General features: G+C 41.5%; 1 protein-coding gene and 1 pseudogene across 9 annotated transcripts in view; one reads left to right on the top strand and one right to left on the bottom strand.

Moving 5' to 3' along the window:
• Positions 1-20,875, bottom strand: part of RBMS2 (RNA binding motif single stranded interacting protein 2) — a 62,736-nt gene that overhangs the window by 22,436 nt on the left and 19,425 nt on the right. For all 9 annotated transcript variants that reach the window (XR_005719668.1, XR_005719669.1, XR_005719667.1 and 6 more), the window contains 2 exons: positions 5,186-5,352; positions 525-583 (listed from right to left, as the gene is read on the bottom strand). Coding sequence is in view for 5 of the 9 variants with exons in the window: in XM_040232975.1 (XP_040088909.1) it covers positions 525-583; positions 5,186-5,352 (226 nt within the window). In the remaining 4 variants the exon portion in view is untranslated. The remainder of the gene's footprint in view (positions 1-524; positions 584-5,185; positions 5,353-20,875) is intronic.
• On the top strand, positions 9,198-9,679 carry LOC120857546 (annotated as a pseudogene).

Genomic DNA, 20,875 nt, shown 5'->3' with positions numbered 1-20,875 from the left:
GAACTCCCTCCTCTTTTCTAGCCACATCCCAGAAATGCTAGGCATGTAGGAAATACAGCCTCTCCACTGCAGATAGCCAGCCACCTGCTGGAAGAAGCCCCTCCTCACCCCAGCGTCCAGCCCCTTCCCTCTTTCCCTCTCCACCCAGAATTGCTCAAAACCCCAACAAAATTAAGTTGCCCCATCTAAAAGACATAAAAGACATTTACAGTGTTTTGCTAAGTAGAAATAGTCTCATGTACTCATATCTACCATCCAATCCAGGGGAACATGACACAAGGCGCAGTCAAAGGACTCAAAGGCACTCTGTGCAGCCTTCTAGCCTTGGGTCCCCCAAACAGCATTTTTAGCTCAAGCTCTCTGGTCACCAAAGAATCTAAATACCTACCTGACTTTCAAGCCTGAACCCCTGGGAGACGCCACCCTGGTACTGGAAACCAGGGGCCTGAAGCAGTGAGGGATGGAGGCAAGCGAGGGCCTCACCTGCAGCTGTTCTCCACCAGCAGGAATAGCTGTACTCTCACCTTTGCACTTGTTTGTGGTCTTGTCCAGGATGGCTTTAGTGGAGACAATCTTGCCATATCTAAGGGAGAAGAAAATGCAAAGTGATAATCTGGGGGCAGGGGTTTAGACGAGGACAGAGACTGCAACATCTAGAGGAATCCATGCCCTGTCTTCACTACCACTAGGAAAAACTGTCCTTGCTCAATCCTTAGCAATAAGAACAAATGAATTTAAAATGTCACACTTCTCATATAAACCTATTCCCCAAAGGCATCTACAAGAAATAAGGTAACTATAGTCGCTACACTGTCAACACATTTCTCTCTTCTCCCCCAAGTAAGACTCAGATACCAGTTAGAAAGAGACTACTGTCTTTTTTGGGGGAAAGAAGCTTGGTGATGTCCATTCAGCAGTGTGCAAGGGCAGAGCTCTGGCAAGAATTCCCTGAAGACTAAAAGTAATCCTTGATATTACTTATCTTCCTTTGGATAAACAGTATTTCTCCCATGAAAATCTATTTCTCTTCTCTAATGTCCCACTCCTCACTCTTCTACTGGCCCCCTGATTGAAGGTCAACTTAAGCCAAACTGCATTTATTAAAATCCTAATTCTGCCACTTAGCTATGTGTGATCTTGGACAAGTCATTTAATCTTTCTGTGCCTCAGTCTCACCATCAGTAAAATGGAGAGAAGATTGTTGGGAATATGAAATGAGATCATGAATACAAAGCACTAATGTCTACCAAAAAACACCTGAAATTGTTAATTGCTATTATTATAATATTACATCCAAAGGACCTCAACATTTACCCAAATGGCTCTCTTTTGGGCTTTAGTGTCTAAGACTTCTCTCTTTTCGGCTGTGCCATGTGGCTTATGGAATTTTAGTTGCCCAACTAGCGACTGATTCTAGGGCCCTGGCAGTGAGAATGCCGAGTCCTAATCACTGGACTGCCAAGGAATTCCTGATTTCTATCTGTCAAGATCTCAGTGTGTTAGGGAGAGGACTGAGCATTAGACTAAATGCAATAGCTGGGTTAAGAAAATTACCTAAAACTTGATAAGGCAAAATGAGGATTTCACCTTCTTTCAAAGTCATTCTGGAACATTGTCTACAAGGCCCATTCAAGGTATATTCTATTGTCTAGAAGGATGTTTCTTTGGGTTGCTATTTATTACTGATGAGGCTCAGATTTTATGAAGATACATATTAACTTGCAGATTTTTATCTAGTAGAGATATAAGTAATTTTTGTCCATTAGAAAAGATAATCCCAAAGGTTACTGTTTTACTGTTCTAAAGGGTATGAAGCACTTTTCTCTGTAATCTAGTAATCTTATTCCAACTTTCTTCCTTCAGTACCTATCGATACTCAGTCTCTCAAATGCTCTTTGAACCCATTCTTACCATTCTGCTAGTTCCCTCATTAATGAGTAAAGTAAATATTTGGCATAGGCTCACCTATATTTGTAGGAGAGTTATGTTCTTCAACCTTTTAAAATTATACTTTAGCCATGTGGGGTCCTGTGGAGCTCCCCAAACTTGTGAACGGTGGAGAAACACTGTTCCGGGATATATTAGAAGTGTTCTACTAGAAAGAAGTCTCTACATTCTACTCCAGGAGGGTGAACGATATTAGAGAGACAGAAAAGAAATCAAGCCAGGAGTATAAAATTTAACTGGAAACAGTTGGCAGGGACTGAATTACCTGAAACAAGCATTTTTTTCCCTACTTTTCCTCCCATTCCATCCCTAAACAACAGATGATGACTGATGTGTTTGCTTTGCTCCTTGACAGCCCCTGACTGCTCTAGTGGGGCTCTGTGACCCTCGGATTAGACAGAATAAGCCAAGCAGGGCCCTGGAGGCTGGAATAGATGTGATCCTAACCCTTCTGGGCTGCATACTTGGATTCTTCCCCAAATTTAGGCAAGAAAAGGGATGAAGGAGACTGAGAGCTGGAGAACACACATGCTGCTATCTCCACCCAGGCCCTAGGGTGGGGCTCGCAGGGTCTGAGCAGCCTGAGACACTGAGCTCAGAGTTTCCACTGCAGCTGGCAACAGCTGGATCGTGCTGCTTCCCCGTGGAAGGAGCCCTCCAAGAGAGAACCAGGAGTTCCAGTTCCAGACTCCACGCCTCTCTTTCCTGCCCACCAGGGCTTAGGATCCAGCAACCCGTACTTCCCCTACAACCTAGAGAGATAGCTGGGACAAAGGCAGGAAGTCCTTCTATGCATGGGAAACACCATTCACAGAGAGGTTTATCTCCCAGCTCACATGCCTGTGAGGGTTCCACCCACCTGCTCTTCTCAGCTTCCCTTTCATCATAACTCATCTAGCACCTATTTTTTTTCTGTGGCACTCCCACTTATGGTCCCCTCCTGGGCTCCTTGCTCCCATCCTACATACCAACACTGATTATTCTCATCCCTCAGACACAACAGAAGGTAAGGCAACTATCGGTAAGGACAAAATGAAAGCCTTAAAGTATAGTGAAGTAGAATTGAGCTTTTCCTCTGTCTTGTGGAGTCACAGAATTGATTTCTGTAGCACACTATATTTAGTCCAAGAAACAAAGGGTAGAGAAATCAAGGAACCAGATTGATATAGTACTCTTTTCCCTCATGTGCTAAGTCACTTTAGTCATGTCCAACTCTTTGCGACCCCATGGACTGAAGCCTCCCAGGCTCCTCTGTCCATGGGGATTCTTCAGGCAAGAAGACTGGAGTGGGTTGCCATGCCCTCCTCCAGGGGGTTTTCCCAACCCAGGGATCAAACCCACGTCTCTTATGTTTCCTGAAGACATTCTGGCCTATTCCCTCAGAAAATTACTAGTCCTAGACCATGTCCCCTAAGTTCATTTAAATACCTTTCTAACAAGGTAAGCCAAAGGATCCAGTGTTATACACATATCCAGCCTTTAGAGACTGGGTCTGTGCAGCCTGGTGCAAAGAGAATTCCAAAACCATGACTTCAGAAGACTAAGGGATTTATAGAGTACCTCTGAGGCCTCAGATGTTCAGCCTCTCGAGGATTTGGGACAGCTGGCACACGCATATACTATTATGGGAGTTTGTATCAGTTTGACCCACTTCAGAAAATTGTTTACTAGTATCTACAAAAGCTGAACAAATGTATACCCTATAATTTAGCAATTTTACTCCTAGAAACATAAATGTATATACACATGCAACAAAAGTCTTGCACAAATTCACAGCAGCACTATTCATATCTGTAACAGTCACATACTGGAAACCAATCCAATATCTCGCAACAGTAGAACAAGTAAACAAACTGTGCTATATTCCTAGGATGGAATTCTAGAAAGCAAGAAGAATGAACCAAGTTTTGCTACAAGCAACAATGTGGATGCATTTCACAAACACTGAGAAAAAGAAACTAGACATAAACGGTATGTGCTATATCATTATATGAAGTTCAAACAAGCCACATTAATCGTTCAGAGGTCAAACAGTAGATACCTTTGAGGGCAGGAGAGAGATTGTCACAGGGAGGTGGGCTTCTGTTTTGTTTGTTTTTTTTTTCTTTTCTGGAAGTGGGCTTCTGAAGAGCTGATAATGTTCCATTGATCTGCGTTACAAGGGACTCTTACAAGGATGTGTTCACCGTATGAAAATTCACTGTTCTATAAGCACTTATGATTTGTACACTTTTCTGTATGCTTGTTATACTTCAACAGTTTTAAACAATGGTAAATTTAGGAACTTTCCTGGTGGCCCAGAAGTTAAGAATCCACCTTCCAATGCAGGGGACGTGGCTTTGATCCCTAGTAAGGGAACTAAGATCCCACATGACTCACAGCAACTAAGCCTGAGTGCTGCAACCACTGAACTCACAGGCCACAACTAGAGAACCCGTGCTGCAACTAAAGACCCCGTGTACTGCAATGAAGATCCTGCTTGCCGCAACTAAGACGTGGCACACCCAAATAAATAAACTCGATTTCTCCTTCCCTGTTAGTACTCCCATCCTTCCAGCCTCTAATCACTCCCCCACATAAATGATCTGAAACACATATTTTTCTGCTACATAGAATTGAGCTGGCATCTCTGCATGCTTGCAATTTTTCTGGCTTTCCTAACTGGGCTAATTCCACAGTAGTTATCTCTACCTCGTGACTCAAGTCTATGCAAGAGAACCCCAAAGATCTTTAGGGGGTAAATACCAGGTGACAACTCTTTCTTCATATTCCTCTTTATCCACTAGTTTGAGGGCCCCTCTGGGTCCCTGGAAATATCTCTAGCAGCAGAAACTCTCCTAAGAGCATAATTCAATTTAGTCCCACTTTCTTCTATCCTCATTGCCAACTCTATCTTCTGATCAATATCTTCAGCGATATTGAGCATTTCTATTCAAGGTGTAAGGATAGAAATCTTTCCACTAAGACCATCAGTTCTGGATACATGCTGGAAACAAACTCATATACTAACTAGGCTTTCTAGGTCAGGCTGATCTGGCTTTCTTCATAGAAACATGTGAAAAGTTTTATATATTGGCAGCACACAGAATTTCTTTAGGAGAGGTTGCTGAAAAACCTTGTGAAAATAGGAGTAGAAGCAAAACAATACTGCATTTCAGGATAAGAGTCTCTGGTAAGAAGCCAGCATCAGCAACTCTGTACTGTCCCTGGAAACCTATCCGCATGTGCCCCAACTTACGACTGACACAGCTTCACTAGGTCCTGGTCAGTGGTGCTTGGCTGCAATCCCCGGATGTAGAGGTTGGTCTTACTCAGCTGGTCCTGCGCGGTGCCCCCACTGCTGCCGTTAGGGGTACTGCTGCTTGGACTAGGTGGTGCCGTTTGCTGAGACGACGACACACATGGCTGCAGGGAGACACGAGGAGCGAAAGGTCAGGAAAATCATACACCTAGATGCTCAGGAGTGAGGAAGATCTTGGCCCCTTGGAAAGAATGATTCCAAACCTGAACAGCAATGAAGTCATACAAGAGTTTAAAAGAAAATGAAAAAAAAAAAACAACCTAGAGGAATTCTTCTCTGAATAAGAAAATATTTAACTGTCCTTTCACGGAAAATGAAAGGTCAAAATATGTTTGCTAAAGGTTTAGAAAAAAGATACTTTGTGATAGAGAAGCGTTCTTACTATATAGATGCTGGAAATACAATTGATGTATGCCTCTTGAGTAAACTGTAATGAGACAAGATTAATAAAAATCTAAGTTCTATTAAAAAACGACAGAGAGGATCTAGTAATTTATCAAATCAAGAAGGTATAGAAATGCAGAACACAGATTACTCATAGAACTGTAGAATATGAAAACTGCAAAACGCTTGCAGGAGTTTGAAAATTATCATACACTTTGACAAATAAAATGAAATACTAATTATCGTGCCAGGTAGTAAAAAAAAATGAAATGTTTTACTCTGCTAATAGGGGTTTGGTCATAAGTTCTTTACAACCATATTTTAAAGGTTCAAATATGAATGAATACTAGATAAAGTATGGGTAAGGAAATCCAAGATTTGGAATGAAACATCTGTAATTTTTCACTATTGATACCAGGACAGGCAACCAGACTTTGCTATGCTTTGGGGGGTCCTTCTGTTAGAGAAAAACTACCAGGTTGACTAGAATGTGGATTCATTCTTTCCAGACATATTTTATATCCTTATGCTCTAATCAAGCTTCTAGTGTATACAAATATATGGTTCATAATATTCTAAATTTGCATTTGTTAGTTACCAAGTCATGTCCAACTCTTTTGCTATCCTATGGACTGTAGCCTGCCAGGCTTCTCTGTCCATGGGATTTTCCAGGCAAGAATACTGGAGTGGTTGCCATTTCCTCCTCCAGGGGACCTTCCCAACCCGAGGGATGAAACCCTAGTCTCCTGCATTGCAGGCAGGTTCTTTACTGTGGAGCCACTGAGGAAGCCCCCAAATTTGCATAACTACCTATAATGTGGTACACTTTACTATATCATACTCAAATTCCAGTTCTCCCTTGGCTTAAAGCACTTTCCAGTACAGATCTATTTGGAATTACTTTTCCTATAAAATGCCAGCTTCATCTCCAGGGCTTCCCCTACCTACTTTTCTTTGGTGGTGGTGGCAGTAAGAGACTGGAGTGGTAACGAAGAGAAAGAGATACATAAATATCAAAGAGGGGAAACCTTTCCCCAGATAATCTTAATGTAATATGTGCCTCTTATATTTCATGCCTCTGACCTTTAGAAAACTCTTAACATAAAAATCTTTGCTCAGGCTAAATATGTTGAAGCAAGTATTTCCCTATTTCTGCCATTAAAAAAATGTGCAAATACACATTTGTATCCACTTGCAATTACGCTGTTCACTCCTTAGCTCCATACTACAGCGAAGAAGAAACTCAATACCACATTCTGGAATGGCCCAAAGACTCATGACCTACTGCAGTTCCTGATATACCCTATCTATTTCCTATCCCTGTTCCCCTCTCTTTGCCAGCACTCATCCCTCAGGATTTTCCATACAAAACAATCCACATGCTGGTGGAATATGAATTATTATTCCTCTGTGGTGGCAGTGACGGTCAACAAGGGCAGGGCAAGGCATGTGTATTTTTTAAGCAACTTTCAGACAAGACAAAAACAGAGCAAATAAACCTAAAAGTCATACATCCAGTGCTAGAAATGGCAGTGCTTAAGAACGACGTTGAAATCGCCAGTGAATCAGTAGATATGTAATAATAATCAAATACTAGTGGTCAAGACCTCCCCCATTGTCACTACTACGGTAAGTGCACCGTCTGATTTAAAGGCAAGAAGATTATGACCTATATTCCAATCATGAGTGCTTCTGAGTTCAGAATAAGATCACTGCTAGAGGTCATTCGCTAAGACATGCCCTTCTTCTTAGCTGAGAAAGCCAAGCTGCTTCTTCTAAATATAAGGTTCTAGGGAACTCCCTGGGGGTCTAGTGATTAGGGCCCAGTGCTTTCACTGCTGGGGCTGGGTTCCATCTCTGGTTGGGGAACTAAGATCCTGCAAGCTGACGGTGTGTAGCAGCCTCACGCCCCGCAACCAACCAGTGTGAGAGTCTAGGCCTGGGGATGACGGCGCCGCCGGCAGTAGAGCAGCAGAAGCAACTCCAGCAGCATCGCATCAGGCACCAAGCAGAAGTACATGAGATCACCCATCTCAGCCAGAGTTCACCCATGCCCTTTCCCAACGTGAGAGAACGTTCCTCACAGGAACCATCAACGACGCTAGGACTGTCCAAAGAAGAACCAAGGGTTATTGAGGAAAGAAAGAAATCGAAAACAAGTTACTGCTCTGCCACCATGTGTGGGGCCCTAAATGGGAAACCTCAAAAAAGATGGGTTAGCTTCGTGGTGGGAAACTAAGATGGCACCTGGCCGAAGAGATAGGGGCGTGGTCTATGTTAAAGTTTTTGATTGGCTCTCTTGATTTCCGTGCACGGTTGTACAGCGCAAAATCACCATAGACTCCTGTTATAATGCAGGCACCTGATGATTTGACCTTTAACGTGATTGGTGCAACTATGGAAAGTCCCTCACAAAACCCCCCTGCTTGCCTATATAAACCAAGAGCTTGTGGCAATAAAGTAGAACTGCTTAGATGGAACCACTGTCCCCTCTGATTGTCTCTCGCTCACTGAGGGGCTGGGTTGGGGACAGCAGGCTCACCTGTCCTCAGGACCCCTTGGCTCTGCTGAGGGAAGTTCCCCTGCCTCTGTCTTTCTGTGGAGCGCCCCCCCCCCCACCCCTGCGCAGAAACGGTTATAATCTTGGTTTTAACAGTAAGGTCTTAGCCATAATCTAAAAATATGACTTAGTCATTAATTTAAAAAAAAAAAAAAAGGCCAGAAAAACTCCTAGAAAAAAAATGTAGTTCAGAAAAAAAAATTTTTTTTTCTCTCTTGCTGTTCCCAAATAGCTTCTGAAACTGCTATGCAGGTTTGGCTCCAAAGAGAAAAAACAGAAAAATACTCTCTTTTCAAGAGAATTTACGAAATAAAGTTGAGCAAGGCTCTAAGTAAAGCTTATTTGGCTTCCCAAAAGAAACTTTTTGGAGAGAGAATACTAACTAAAGTAAACTAATGATCCATGTTTACCTATATATATGTAAAAGAGAAAGGGGTAATACATATGAGAGTCCAGAGGACTGAGATATTTTTACTGGGGGTGGGAAGGGTAGGGTAGAATTGTCTTCCTTGTCTCCTTGTCTGAAATAGTCCTCTGAGGCCACTGGTCCTCTGTCAGGGCCTAAGCTAGAAAATGAAGAGCAAGATTTGAACTCTTTAAAGCAAGGACCCTCAAATTTGGCCTAGGATCTTAAGACACCTGGGATGGTATTAAATTTGCCTTTAGAAATAAAGGATACAAAGAAATATATAAAGTTATTCCATAGAAGAGGGTAGGCATGAGCCATGTTATGAAGGAGATTTAATTCTGGAAGTGACTGGGAAACATTACTAGGTTTATTATAAGCTGAGAAAAGACATGATATCATATATTTAAGAAAGTTAACACTGGCTGCATTATCCCAGCTGGTTCAGAGGGGTAGGAGACCGAAGATAGTGAGACTAATTAGGAGACATTAGACACGAAGGGAGGTCAGGGAAAATATAGGAGTTAAATTCAAACTTGCAGGGGTGGGCCTGTGCGGCACAGGGCTGGAACCTGGGGGATATCCACGTGGCCTGAGCCATGGCTGACAGTGGCGAAACACCGCAGGCCCGGCCTCTCCCGCAGCAGCGCCTGCACGCCCGGCTGCAAGGACGCCAGGCCAAGGGCAACGTCAAGGCAGAGTGGGTGGAGGTTCAGAGAGGATTAGTGATCTACTGTGCTTTTTCAAGGGCGCTAATAAAGAACTTCTTCCCCAAATGGTTACACTGTTAAATGTGAAATTAAGTGAAACAGAACATGGCAAGCACGTCTCTATATTGGATCTACCTGGCAACATTCTTATCCCTCAAGCCACCCTTGGTGGGAGAGTAAAAAGAAGCAGCATGCAGCATCGCTGTAACTCTGGAAAAGAAGAGGGATTAGAACTTGATTCCCAATTTGTGAATCTGTGTAAAAAAGAATTAGCTGCTAATAGCAAGTGTGCTGAAGCTGGGGTTGCGGCGGAACACAGCACTTACAGCAATAGGCAGGTGTTATCGTACACACACCTAATTGAGTTTTGAAGTTTCTACAGTCGTAATTATATTCCCTAGTCCCCTCTTCTTGAGTATACTAATCTGAAGCATTTTTAGGTAAGAAAATCCTGGGTCCCGTCCATAACTCTGCAGCCTCCTAACTGGACAACCTTGCCAGTCACCTAAACTCTAGCTCTCAGTCACCTTCCACCCTACTTTCCTCTACACTGACGCTCACAAATCTGACAAATGCCTTCTCTTCACTTTACGGTCACTGATAAGAACATGGGAACGTTCCTAGAGAGCTGTATTTAAGCATTTGCAATGAATCATTTTGTACAATCAAGAAAAATATATTTCTTATGCCCTCAAATGTATGTAGTATGTAATAAAAATAACTATTTGTGTTAAAACTAGATAAAACCCAGCACAAACCAATTACAATTTTGTAAAATTTAATATTTCAGATTTCTGTATTTTGAATGAAAGAATATGCAATTTACTATTCCTTTTAATACTACCTATGAAAATGTAATGCAGAAATATTATTGCACATTTTAATATTACTTTCCAAGGATATCCAAGTGCTTTAAATCATTTTAAGAGTCTTTAGTTGATACAGGAACAGGGAATAGGGGACTAAAAGTTGTGTTTGTTTAATATTCTGCGTTAATACTCTGTTTCTCAGTTTTTTACCAAGAGTGAATGTCACACTGTCTGTCTCTGGTTTTTAAAAGTTACTGTTTCATTAAATTAGTGTTCATAAATTTTTTAGGAAGTTCCTTTCTTGTTAAATTGCTATATAATAGGAATAAAAAGGGAAGCTCTCTACTGGAATTACTTGGAAAAAAAAATCAAACTTGCAGAATGGGAAGTGATCTGCTCGATGCATATATGTGAATGCTTTTAGAATAAACACTGGTTAATTTTATTCATTTAATAAACATTTAAATACCTTAGAAATACTATGCAGGGAAGGCCTGAAAAGCATAGTAGTTAAGTGTTGGAGAGCCTTAAAATTTGATTTCTTAGCTAAAAGTGAACACAGTGCCTTAGAAACGTAGGCTTATGGAGTAGGTATTAACGCTTTTAGAAAGTTCTAATATTGCACTAATTCCTGGGAAATGGAATAAATTCAGTTGTGATCCCTAAATACGGGAGGCAATCTCAGGGCAAGGACTTTATGGCTTTGGATCTTCCAGTGAAACTCAGATATCTATGCGCAGCAGGTTACCAAGGCAAAATAGAGAACACTAGCTGGACTGCAAAGGTGAACTGACTGAATCCAAGTGCCAGAGAACAGCAAATTTAAGGTTGGCTGGAGACTAGAATCTCTCAGTAAAAGGTATGTGGGAACACCAGCATGGGGAGGACTTGGCTGTTTCCAAGAAAGACCACTCCCCTGGCAGAGTGAACGGCCACACACGAGAGCTGAAAGAAGGCAGAGAAGATAGGACAAATGAGCTAATGGATAGGGACTGAGCACAGGGCTCAGCACACAGCAAGAACAAACTGCCAGTTACAGTTATTCTTTTAGAAGCTGGAATCGTTTAAAAAAATGAAGTTGTTCTATAATTAAAGGATAAAATCCTTCCTTTCAGAATATAGATAACTCACTCAAATTGAGCTATTATCTGTCTTCAGAAACTTGATGCTTCCCCTAGCAGTTCTTAAGGATCCAGGAAAACTCTGGAGAGATGTTTTTATGGAAAGCACATGAAGAGATATGAGGTTAGGAGGCAGGCAGTGAGTGGGTCCTAACCATCTTGAGAACTACCTCTCTCCGACCACCTCGATAGTTACTTATGTCTAGATTATAAAACAATTCCTTTTGCTTTGTTCTTCTTTTACTAAGGCTGAGACCTTTAAGATAAAATATTGAAAAGACTTTAATTTCTTAAAGACTGGTGGGATTAAAGATTGGTGGGGTGGTATTTAAAGGATGATTAGAGAACTATGTTGTAAAAATATCCTGTAAGAATCTCTGGGGCATGATAATATGGGGAAGGGCTTATAGCATGGGGATAAATATATAACTCCTTCATCTTCATCCAGAAAAAGAAAAAGCAAACTCCCCTCTTCCTGTAGCAGGAACTTTATGTTTCCTGTCTTGCTGAGTTACAGGAAACGAGGAGACAAGAGTGTGTTCTTCCTTCTGCTCTCTTGCAAGAGATCACAATGGTAGCAGAGATTCAAAGCCTACTTCCCAAGCACTAAGTTTTCATCAGATCTTTAAAAGAATGATCCACTCAGATGAGTTACTTGCTAATTAAAATCTAATCCAAGTAAAACACTGTCTTTATTCTGAAAATAAGGTTCTCAGATCAACTGTTCACTTTGCCTGGTTTAAGAAAATTCACAAACCCTGTATCCATCCATTTGCTATCAAAGTCATCCCCATCCTGAGCCCCTAACTTTATTATCACCAGAGCTGGAGAAAATTCTACCCCATGTCTAGTGCCCAGCTAAGTTTCTGGCACAGAATATATGCATGGATATTTACTAAAAGGAGTAAAACAAACTTAGGGAGTTTGCTAACTGTGTATCATCTTAATAAACCCCAAGGAAGTCTCACAGACATAATCCAGTGGCCTGACATTGAAATTCCTATTACAATATGAATATTGATCCACAAGACAAGTTTCTAGAGCCAGTGGTCTCTGGGACATATAACACAACTGATCATTTTTATCTAAAAATACATTATTTCCTGAGCTCTCTCATGTCTCCTAATAAAGTCCACTTTCCCTGCAAAGTATCAATCCTCCTAATATTCACTCATGAGGCCCTTTGCATTATTTGAATCATTCAATAAATATATGAATGCTGAATATGTGTAAGCTCTGCTTGATGCAGTGGGGACTCATAGGTGAATAAGTGTATAAGTGAAATATTTCATAATAAATTTAAACACATACCCACAAGAAGCCATTGGGATTCCCTCGTGGCTCAGAGGGTAAAGGGTCTGCCTACAATGCAGGAGACCTGAGTTCGATCCCTGGGTCAGGAAGATCCCCTGAAGAAGAAAATGGCAACCCACTCCAGTATTCTTACCTGGAAAATCCCATGGATGGAGGAGCCTGGAAGGCTACAGTCCATAGGGTCACAAAGAGTCAGACATGAATGAGTGACTTCACTTTCATAAGAAGCCACTAAGTAATTCACAAACCAGAGCATACAACCTAGATAACTAGCAGAACAAAATGTGTGTGCTTTTTATGGAGATCCAAGAAAAATGGTATGAGAACATGAAAGAAAAACAATTCCTGAGGGAAAAGTTTCTCAAAGAAAATGTTTTGGGTTTTACCTTGAAAAATGAGTAGGATGGTAAACTTTTAAAAGGGAGCCATAGGGAAAATCAAATCAAAATCATAATGAGATACAACTTCATATCCACTAGAATGGCTATAATAAAAAGATTATGGCTTTAATCAAAAGTAACTTTGATGGCTACAATAAAAAATAGCAAGTGTTGGTGAGGCTGTGAAGAAACTGGAAGTCTTGTACACTACTAGTGGGGATGTAAGATGTTGCAGCTGCTCTGGAAGACAGTTTGGCAGTTCCTAAAATAATTAAACACAGAGTTATCACATGACTCATCAATTCCATTCCTACGTATGTACCCAAGAGAACTGAAACCATGTGTCCCACACAAAACCTGTACAAAGATTTCGTAGCAGCATTACCATAGCCCAAAGTGAACACAAATGTCTATCAACTGATAAAAAGGATGAATAAAATGTGGTACATCCACATATGAGCCTATTAGTCATTAAGAAGGAAAGAAATACAGATACATGCTATGATGTGAACCCTGAAAACATGCTAAGTGAAAGAAGGCAATCACAAAATACCACCAATTATATGATTCCATTTATATGAAGTATGTAGAATAGGCAAGTCTTTAGAAACAGAAAGTAGATGAGTGATCACTTATGGCTAGGAGAGGGGGATAATGAAAGAATTGGGAAGTGATGGTTGTGTGAGTGAGGTTTCTTTGGGGGGTTGGTACCGAAAATACCCTCAAAGTATGGTAACGGATGCATGATTCTGCAAATATACGAAAAGCTACTCAATTGTACCATTTAAATGGGTGAACTGTACACCATGGGAATTATGTCTCAATAAAGCTGTTATAAAAATTTCATAGAGACTTCCCCAGTGGTCCAGTGGTTAAGAATCTGCCTGCCAATGCAGGGGACGCAAATTCGATCCCCTGTCTGGTAAGATCCCACATGCCTCGAAGCAGCTACGCCCGTGCACTCGAGCCTGCACTCTAGAGTCCGGGAGCCAAAACTACTGAAAGCCCGTGCTCCACAACAAGGGAAACCTCTGCAATGAGAAGCCTGTGCCCGCAACTGGAGAGTAGCCCCTGCTCACCACAGCCAGAGAAAGCCCATGCACAGCAACAAAGTGCCAGCACAGTCAAATAAAGAAGTGAATAATTTAAAAAATCTTCACAGAGATGGGTGGAGAGGAGAGGACATTCCAACCACTGAAAACTTCCTACAGGCTAGCATGACCTAGCACAGGATTCAGCCTAAGCTGGCATCACCCCACTTCATTTACAGGTAGAGAAGTCTTAAAATTAACATACTTTATTGAAATTCAAGTAAAAATATGAATTAGACATTACATCATATCAGGACAAAACCCAAAACAAAAAAGGAGTATTTTCAATAATCCTTCCTTCTGGAAAAAAAGAAAACAGTAACAGTAAAAACAAAACAAGGGGCTTCCCTGGTGGCTCAGTGGTAAAGAATCCACTTGACGATGCAGGAGACACAGGTTCAATCCCTGATCCAGGAGGACCCCAAATGCCAAGAAGCAACTAAGGCTGTGCACCACAACTACTGACCTGTGCTCCAGAGCCTGGGAGCCACAACCACGGAGGCCACACGCTGCAACTAACGAAGCCCATGGGCCCTAGAGACCGTGCCTGTGCAACAGGAGAGGCCAAACAACTGCGTCTGTGCAACGAGAGAGGCCAAACAATGAGAAGCCCGTGCAAAACAGCGAGAGGGTAGCCCCTGCTCACCACGTCGAGAGAAAGCCTGTGCAGCAACGAAGAACCAGCACAGCCCAAAATGGATAAATAAAATTATCCAAAGGCAATAACAACAGAAAGGTTGCTCTGCAACATGCAGAGCCTAAGCCAGAGAACCCACACCACAGATCTGCCCAACATACCTGGTCTTGAAACCTGACTCTCAGCACTTCCACTACTTCCTCTCAGCTCAAGTACGCCTGACACCACCTCCAGCTCATCTCCTCCCCACTTCTCTTTCACAGCTCTTACCGCTATAACAGTAATCTGTTTTCCACATTCCTTTAATGCCAGGGGGAGTTGCTCACATCCACACCAGGTGATACTCAAACGAGGTCTTAGGTATAAAATCTACATTTTCAAACCCTAAGTCAAAATAACTAAAGAATCCTCAGTTAATAAAACAATCAAACTTATTGCCCAGAGATCCATCCATTCGCCCTTCCAGATCTGCTTGCCACTCCTGTCCACCTTGCTTTGTGGCTAGGAAGTTGACCATAAAGAGTGTACGAACAGGCTCCCTTGTCCTGTGGATTCTGGTTGGGTTTGGTGAACCAGACACACACCAACAGGATATCAAAGGGCAGGAGGAGAAGGAGATCAGAATATTTCTTTTCCTAGCTCCTTCCCCTGCCAGAATACCATGATTTGACTGCATACTGGGCCCAAAGTTCTCTCCATACAGCTACTCTTAGATTCTGGCAATCTCCCTCAGTTCTTTCCCCCTTTAGATCTACAGTAACGTAAGCTCTGTAATTGCTGGCCATAGGGTACTCTGCTCACTCTCATTGGTTTCCCTAAGTCTCTTTGTAAACAGTATCTTTATTACATCTTTCTCAAATTACTCTGCTTGGGTATGCCATCTGTTTCCTTTTGGGGCCCTGAATGATGAACAAACCATTCTACCTTAAAGACTCAGGTGCAAGGGGATACGTACCAGAAACTTTTAAGAAACTCTGCTTTCTTCAAGACTGGAAAAAGAACCTCCTCACTACTGTAGGCACAGTTTGATGCAGAATTTTGTACTATATCTTTTTGTCTAACAATTAAACAGTATCTTAAGTCCTATAACATTTATGATTTCACTTGATCTTCCCAACAACTCTGTGAAGTAGAGCAGGGAATATGTTATTAGTTTCCTTCTAAAACTTAGAAACTGAGTCTTAATTTTATTTCAACATTCCTTTTGGTATGTCACTTCACTTTTTATTAAGCAGAACCAAGTAATGGAAACCCTAAGACTGACAGTATCCAAACCGGTGCAGAGAGCTGAGTAAAACAGTTCTTTACATGACCCTACATCCTTTCGTCTCCCTTCTGGGAAGAGGACAGTTCTAAGTTCCCTGGGAATAGGTAATGTCGAGTCCAAAGTAGAACATTTAAGAAACAAAGGCGTTTGAACCATGACCCAAATAAGTTAAGAGTAAAACCTACATAAGACTGGTACTCACACAGACTGACCAGACCAAGAGCCCTCAACTGAAATACATGGACAGTGCTACGGGGGGCACAGCCCTCTCAGGCAGCAAAAGCCCATGCCTATATCCCAAGGAATAACCAACTATGCCATCAGTGTGTAGGTACATGTCACCATGGCAACATCTCATATGTACCAGGAAACACAGACAAAAAGTTTAATTTCCAGGACAGGAAAAGGAGCTTTGAAGGTTAAGCAGCTTATCGGAACATGACAACCAACTGCTTAGGCAGAACATGGCTGGGGCACAACAGTCCCCACGGAGGGTGACTCTGCATAACCAAACCCTCCACTATTCAGCCTGGCTGGTGGGCCAGCCGTGTTCAGGAGATATGGCTGAAGAAGGAACTGCCAAGTGAAAAAGGGTAACAGAGCTTGCAGAGAGGTGTATGTGGCTCTCTTCCACAGAACCGTTGCCTTAGAGAAAAGATGAAGGAAAAGATAACGTCTGCCTAGAGTTTATTTTGTCCTCCCTTGTCTTTTACCCTATTTTCATCATTTGACACAATTTAATTTTGGTAAGACATACAGAGATCACAAACCCTTAGAAGTTAGGAAACATCAGCATCCTCTTCTTCACCCTTATACTACCCACAGGAAGAATACTTAGATTGGCAGATTAGGGGTCTGGTTTCATCAAGGCTTAAAATCTCAAAGTCATGAAAATATTCTGTTCCTGTGATCATTAGAGAAATATTTTTGTTTCACCAAACAATAAATACTGGCAACACTACACATTTGAAGGAAGTAGCCTAGCCCAAGAATATGAAAGGTATACGTGCCTAGTCTATCTTCAGATTAAAATAAAATGTATATATGCAACCACCTAACCCCCCATTAACTATATCAAGTTTAATCTTTATCTATACTTATTTTTATAAACCACAAAGGACTTTAGAAATAATTTTTCAAAGTTTGATATAGTATACATAGAAATATCTCTAGAAAGATACACAAGAAGCAGTTAATAATGATGGCCACTAGAAAGACAAACTAGGTATATGCAGGATGGATTGAAAACAGACTTTTTCTTTGTTTCCTTTATACTTGTTTGAACCTTTTATATTTTATAACAAGTCCATACATCTATTATCTATTTAAAAACAAACAAAAGTCTCTTAAAGTCTGACATACTTTAAAAAAAAAAACTAGGATAGAACGTTAAAACACTTGAGTCCATTCAGCCTGACTCTCATAGTTTCTAACATACCTTGAATCTCAAAAAAGACAGTGATCTGAGTAGAACTACTCCTTAGGAAAATGTTAACCTAGCTTATCCAATTCATGGTTTAGATCACAATTGGGAATGAGGCAGAAGTTGGAGGTAAGGGGTGGAAGTAAGGACTGGTTGCCAAAGTAAGAACTGAAAACAAAAAGCCAATTATAAACAAAGAGATAAGGTCTCCAAAAGAGCAAGAGAAACTTCTGTAAGTTCTGTCTAGTTCCTGGATAGTAATGTGGAGGTTCTGTAAGAATTTTTGTAAGATCTAGTACCCATACCCACATAAAGACATTATTTACAGAACAGCCACAGTATGCTTAATCCATTAACGATATAGAAAAAGGGGAAATCCCTATTCTTTTAGGCTGATTTACTAAAACAAAACAGCTACTTTCCTCTCTCCTTATTACAAAATAGTTTTGATAGAACTTACAGAGCAGAATCTCAGGTTCCTGCTTACTTTTGGTAACCTTCAGAGGTGAAACCAGACCTCTGGGAATACCAGACCACCTGACCTGCCTCTTGAGAAATCTGTATGAAGGTCAGGAAGCAATAGTTAGAACTGGACATGGAACAACAGACTGGTTCCAAATAGGAAAAGGAGTATGTCAAGGCTGTATATGGTCACCCTGCTTATTTAACTTATATGCAGAGTACATCATGAGAAACGCTGGACTGGAAGAAACACAAGCTGGAATCAAGATTGCTGGGAGAAATACCAAAAACCTCAGATATGCAGATGACACCACCCTTATGGCAGAAAGTGAAGAGGAACTAAAAAGCCTCTTGATGAAAGTGAAAGTGGAGAGTGAAAAAGTTGGCTTAAAGCTCAACATTCAGAAAACAAAGATCGTGGCATCCAGTCCCATCACTTCATGGGAAATAGATGGGGAACAGTGGAAACAGTGTCAGACTTTATATTTTTGGGCTCCAAAATCACTGCAGATGGTGACTGCAGCCATGAAATTAAAAGATGCTTGCTCCTTGGAAGAAAAGTTATGACCAACCTAGATAGCATATTCAAAAGCAGAGACATTACTTTGCTGACTAAGGTCCCTCTAGTCAAGGCTATGGTTTTTCCTGTGGTCACGTATGGATGTGAGAGCTGGACTGTGAAGAAGGCTGAGCGCCGAAGAATTGATGCTTTTGAAGTGTGATGTTGGAGAAGACTCTTGAGAGTCCCTTGGACTGCAAGGAGATCCAACGAGTCCATTCTGAAGATCAACCCTGGGATTTCTTTGGAAGGAATGATGCTAAAGCTGAAACTCCAGTACTTTGGCCACTTCATGCGAAGAGCTGACTCATTGGAAAAGACTCTGATGCTGGGAGGGATTGGGGGCAGGAGGAGAAGGGGACGACAGAGGATGAGATGGCTGGATGGCATCACTGACTCGATGGATGCGAATCTGAGTGAACTCCGGGAGTTGGTGATGGACAGGGAGGCCTGGCGTGCTGCGATTCATGGGGTCGCAAAGAGTCGGACACGACTGAGCAACTGAACTGAACTGAACTGAGAGGTGAAATTGAAAGAAAATTTAGAATGAGAATAACAGACTTATAGTTTAGAGGCAACCCTCTACTGCCCCTCACTTCTTCCCTTTTTCTAGTCTCCATCCTCTCTCTTACTCCTCTCCATTCTTCTTCCATTTTTTTCCCTTCCTCTGTATCTTTGCTTAGGCTTACTCCTGACAGTTGCATTCAGTGGTATCCTTAATTAACAACTAGCTGGTTGTTAATACAATATCAACATTACTCTTCTTCACCTTTGTACTACCCATGATCCTACTACTAGGCATATATCCTGAGAAAGCCACCATTGAAAAAGACACAAGCACCCATGTTCATTGCAACACTATTTACAATAGCTAGGACATGGAAGCAAGCTAGATGTCTGTCTACAGATGAATGGATAAAGAAGCTGTTGTGTATACATACAATGGAATATTACTCAGCCATAAAAAGGAACACATTTGAGTCAGTTCTGATGAGGTGGATAAACCTAGACCCTATTATACAGAGTGAAGTACCTCAGAAAGAAAAACAAATATCATATACTAACACATATATGTGGAATCTAGAAAGATGGTACTGATGAAATTATTTGCAGGGGAGCAATGGAGACAGGACACAAAGAACAGACTTATGGACATGAGGGTGGGAGAGGGATGAAGGAAAGAGTGGAAAGAGTATGGAGAGAGTAACATAGAAACATATATTACCATGTGTAAAATAGACAGCCAATGGGAATTTGCTGTATGACTCAGGGAACTCAAACTGGGGCTCTGTAGCAACCTAGAGGGGTGGTATGGGGAGGGAGGAGGGAAGGAGAGTCAAGAAAGAGGGGACATATGTATACCTATGGTTGATTCACGCTGATGTTTGGCAGAAACCGACACCATACTGTAAAGCAATTATCCTTCAATTTAAAATAAATAAAATTTTTTTTAAATCATCAAAAAATCTACTAGATTAGGGTTTTCCCTGGTAGTCCAGTGATTCAGAATCTGCCCTGCAATGCAGGGGACATGGTGCGATCCCTGGTTGGGGAACTAATATTTCACATGCCGCGGGACAACTAAGCCTTTGAACCTAAAGACCATGCTTTGCAACAAGAGAAGAAACCATAATGAGAAGCCTGCACGCTACAACAAAGCAGCTTCTGCTCCTCACAACTAGAGAAAGCCTGCGTGCAGCCATGAAGACCCAACAGAGCCAAAGACAGACACACACATAGTGTTTAAAAAATCTACTAGATTTAAGCACTGGTCTGGTACATGAAAATGGAACTAAACTGAGGAATCTGATCATCACCCTCACTGGGGGAATCACTGACTGCCCACTCCACTGCGCCCTTCCATGTGAATAGACAGACATCAGCATACCATCCCTGGTGGGCAGGCAGCTCTACTCTGGGCGTACAGTTGCCTGAAGGGAGCATGCATTCAGCTTTGCTACCTTACACACTGGTGAGGTTTCACAGGGATTGCCTCACAAGGGAGGACCATAGCTTTCTGTTTGGTTTGGTTTTGATCACTGCTTGCACCTAGGTGGAAAAATCTGCCTAATTCTGGCAGTATTAGAAAATTCACTGGCCTATAGATAGGAGGTACCACCTTGAATATCAGTTTTATCAGTAATAAAGGTGTTGGTTTTATTTCCATTTGTCAAACGTTTTTCTTATTTCTCAGCTGGAGTGGAGAAGAAGGATGCTTCAAACTGAAACCCTCAAACCCTACCAGTCTTTAAGGGTTAGGCAAGTATTTGATGGCTGAATTGGAGGCCAGGGTAAAATGTTAGCATGCCTAGCCATACCAATCTACAAATTCTGTAAACGTAAAATAACGGTTTAGTATTAATTAAATTTGGGACAACAAAAAAAATAATAATTTTCATTTGTAATGTAAGATCTTTATGCTACAAAAAAGAAAAAAATAAGATTCAGTTTTTATATAAGTACTCAATTATTTCACTATTCAATTAGCAATTGAGTAGGGAATG

Source organism: Oryx dammah, unplaced genomic scaffold (assembly GCF_014754425.2).
Source record: "Oryx dammah isolate SB20612 unplaced genomic scaffold, SCBI_Odam_1.1 HiC_scaffold_29, whole genome shotgun sequence".
In the NCBI taxonomy this organism is placed as follows: Eukaryota; Metazoa; Chordata; class Mammalia; order Artiodactyla; family Bovidae; genus Oryx; species Oryx dammah.
Note: the sequence above shows the minus strand (reverse complement) of the source record. Positions and strands in the feature narration are given on the sequence as shown.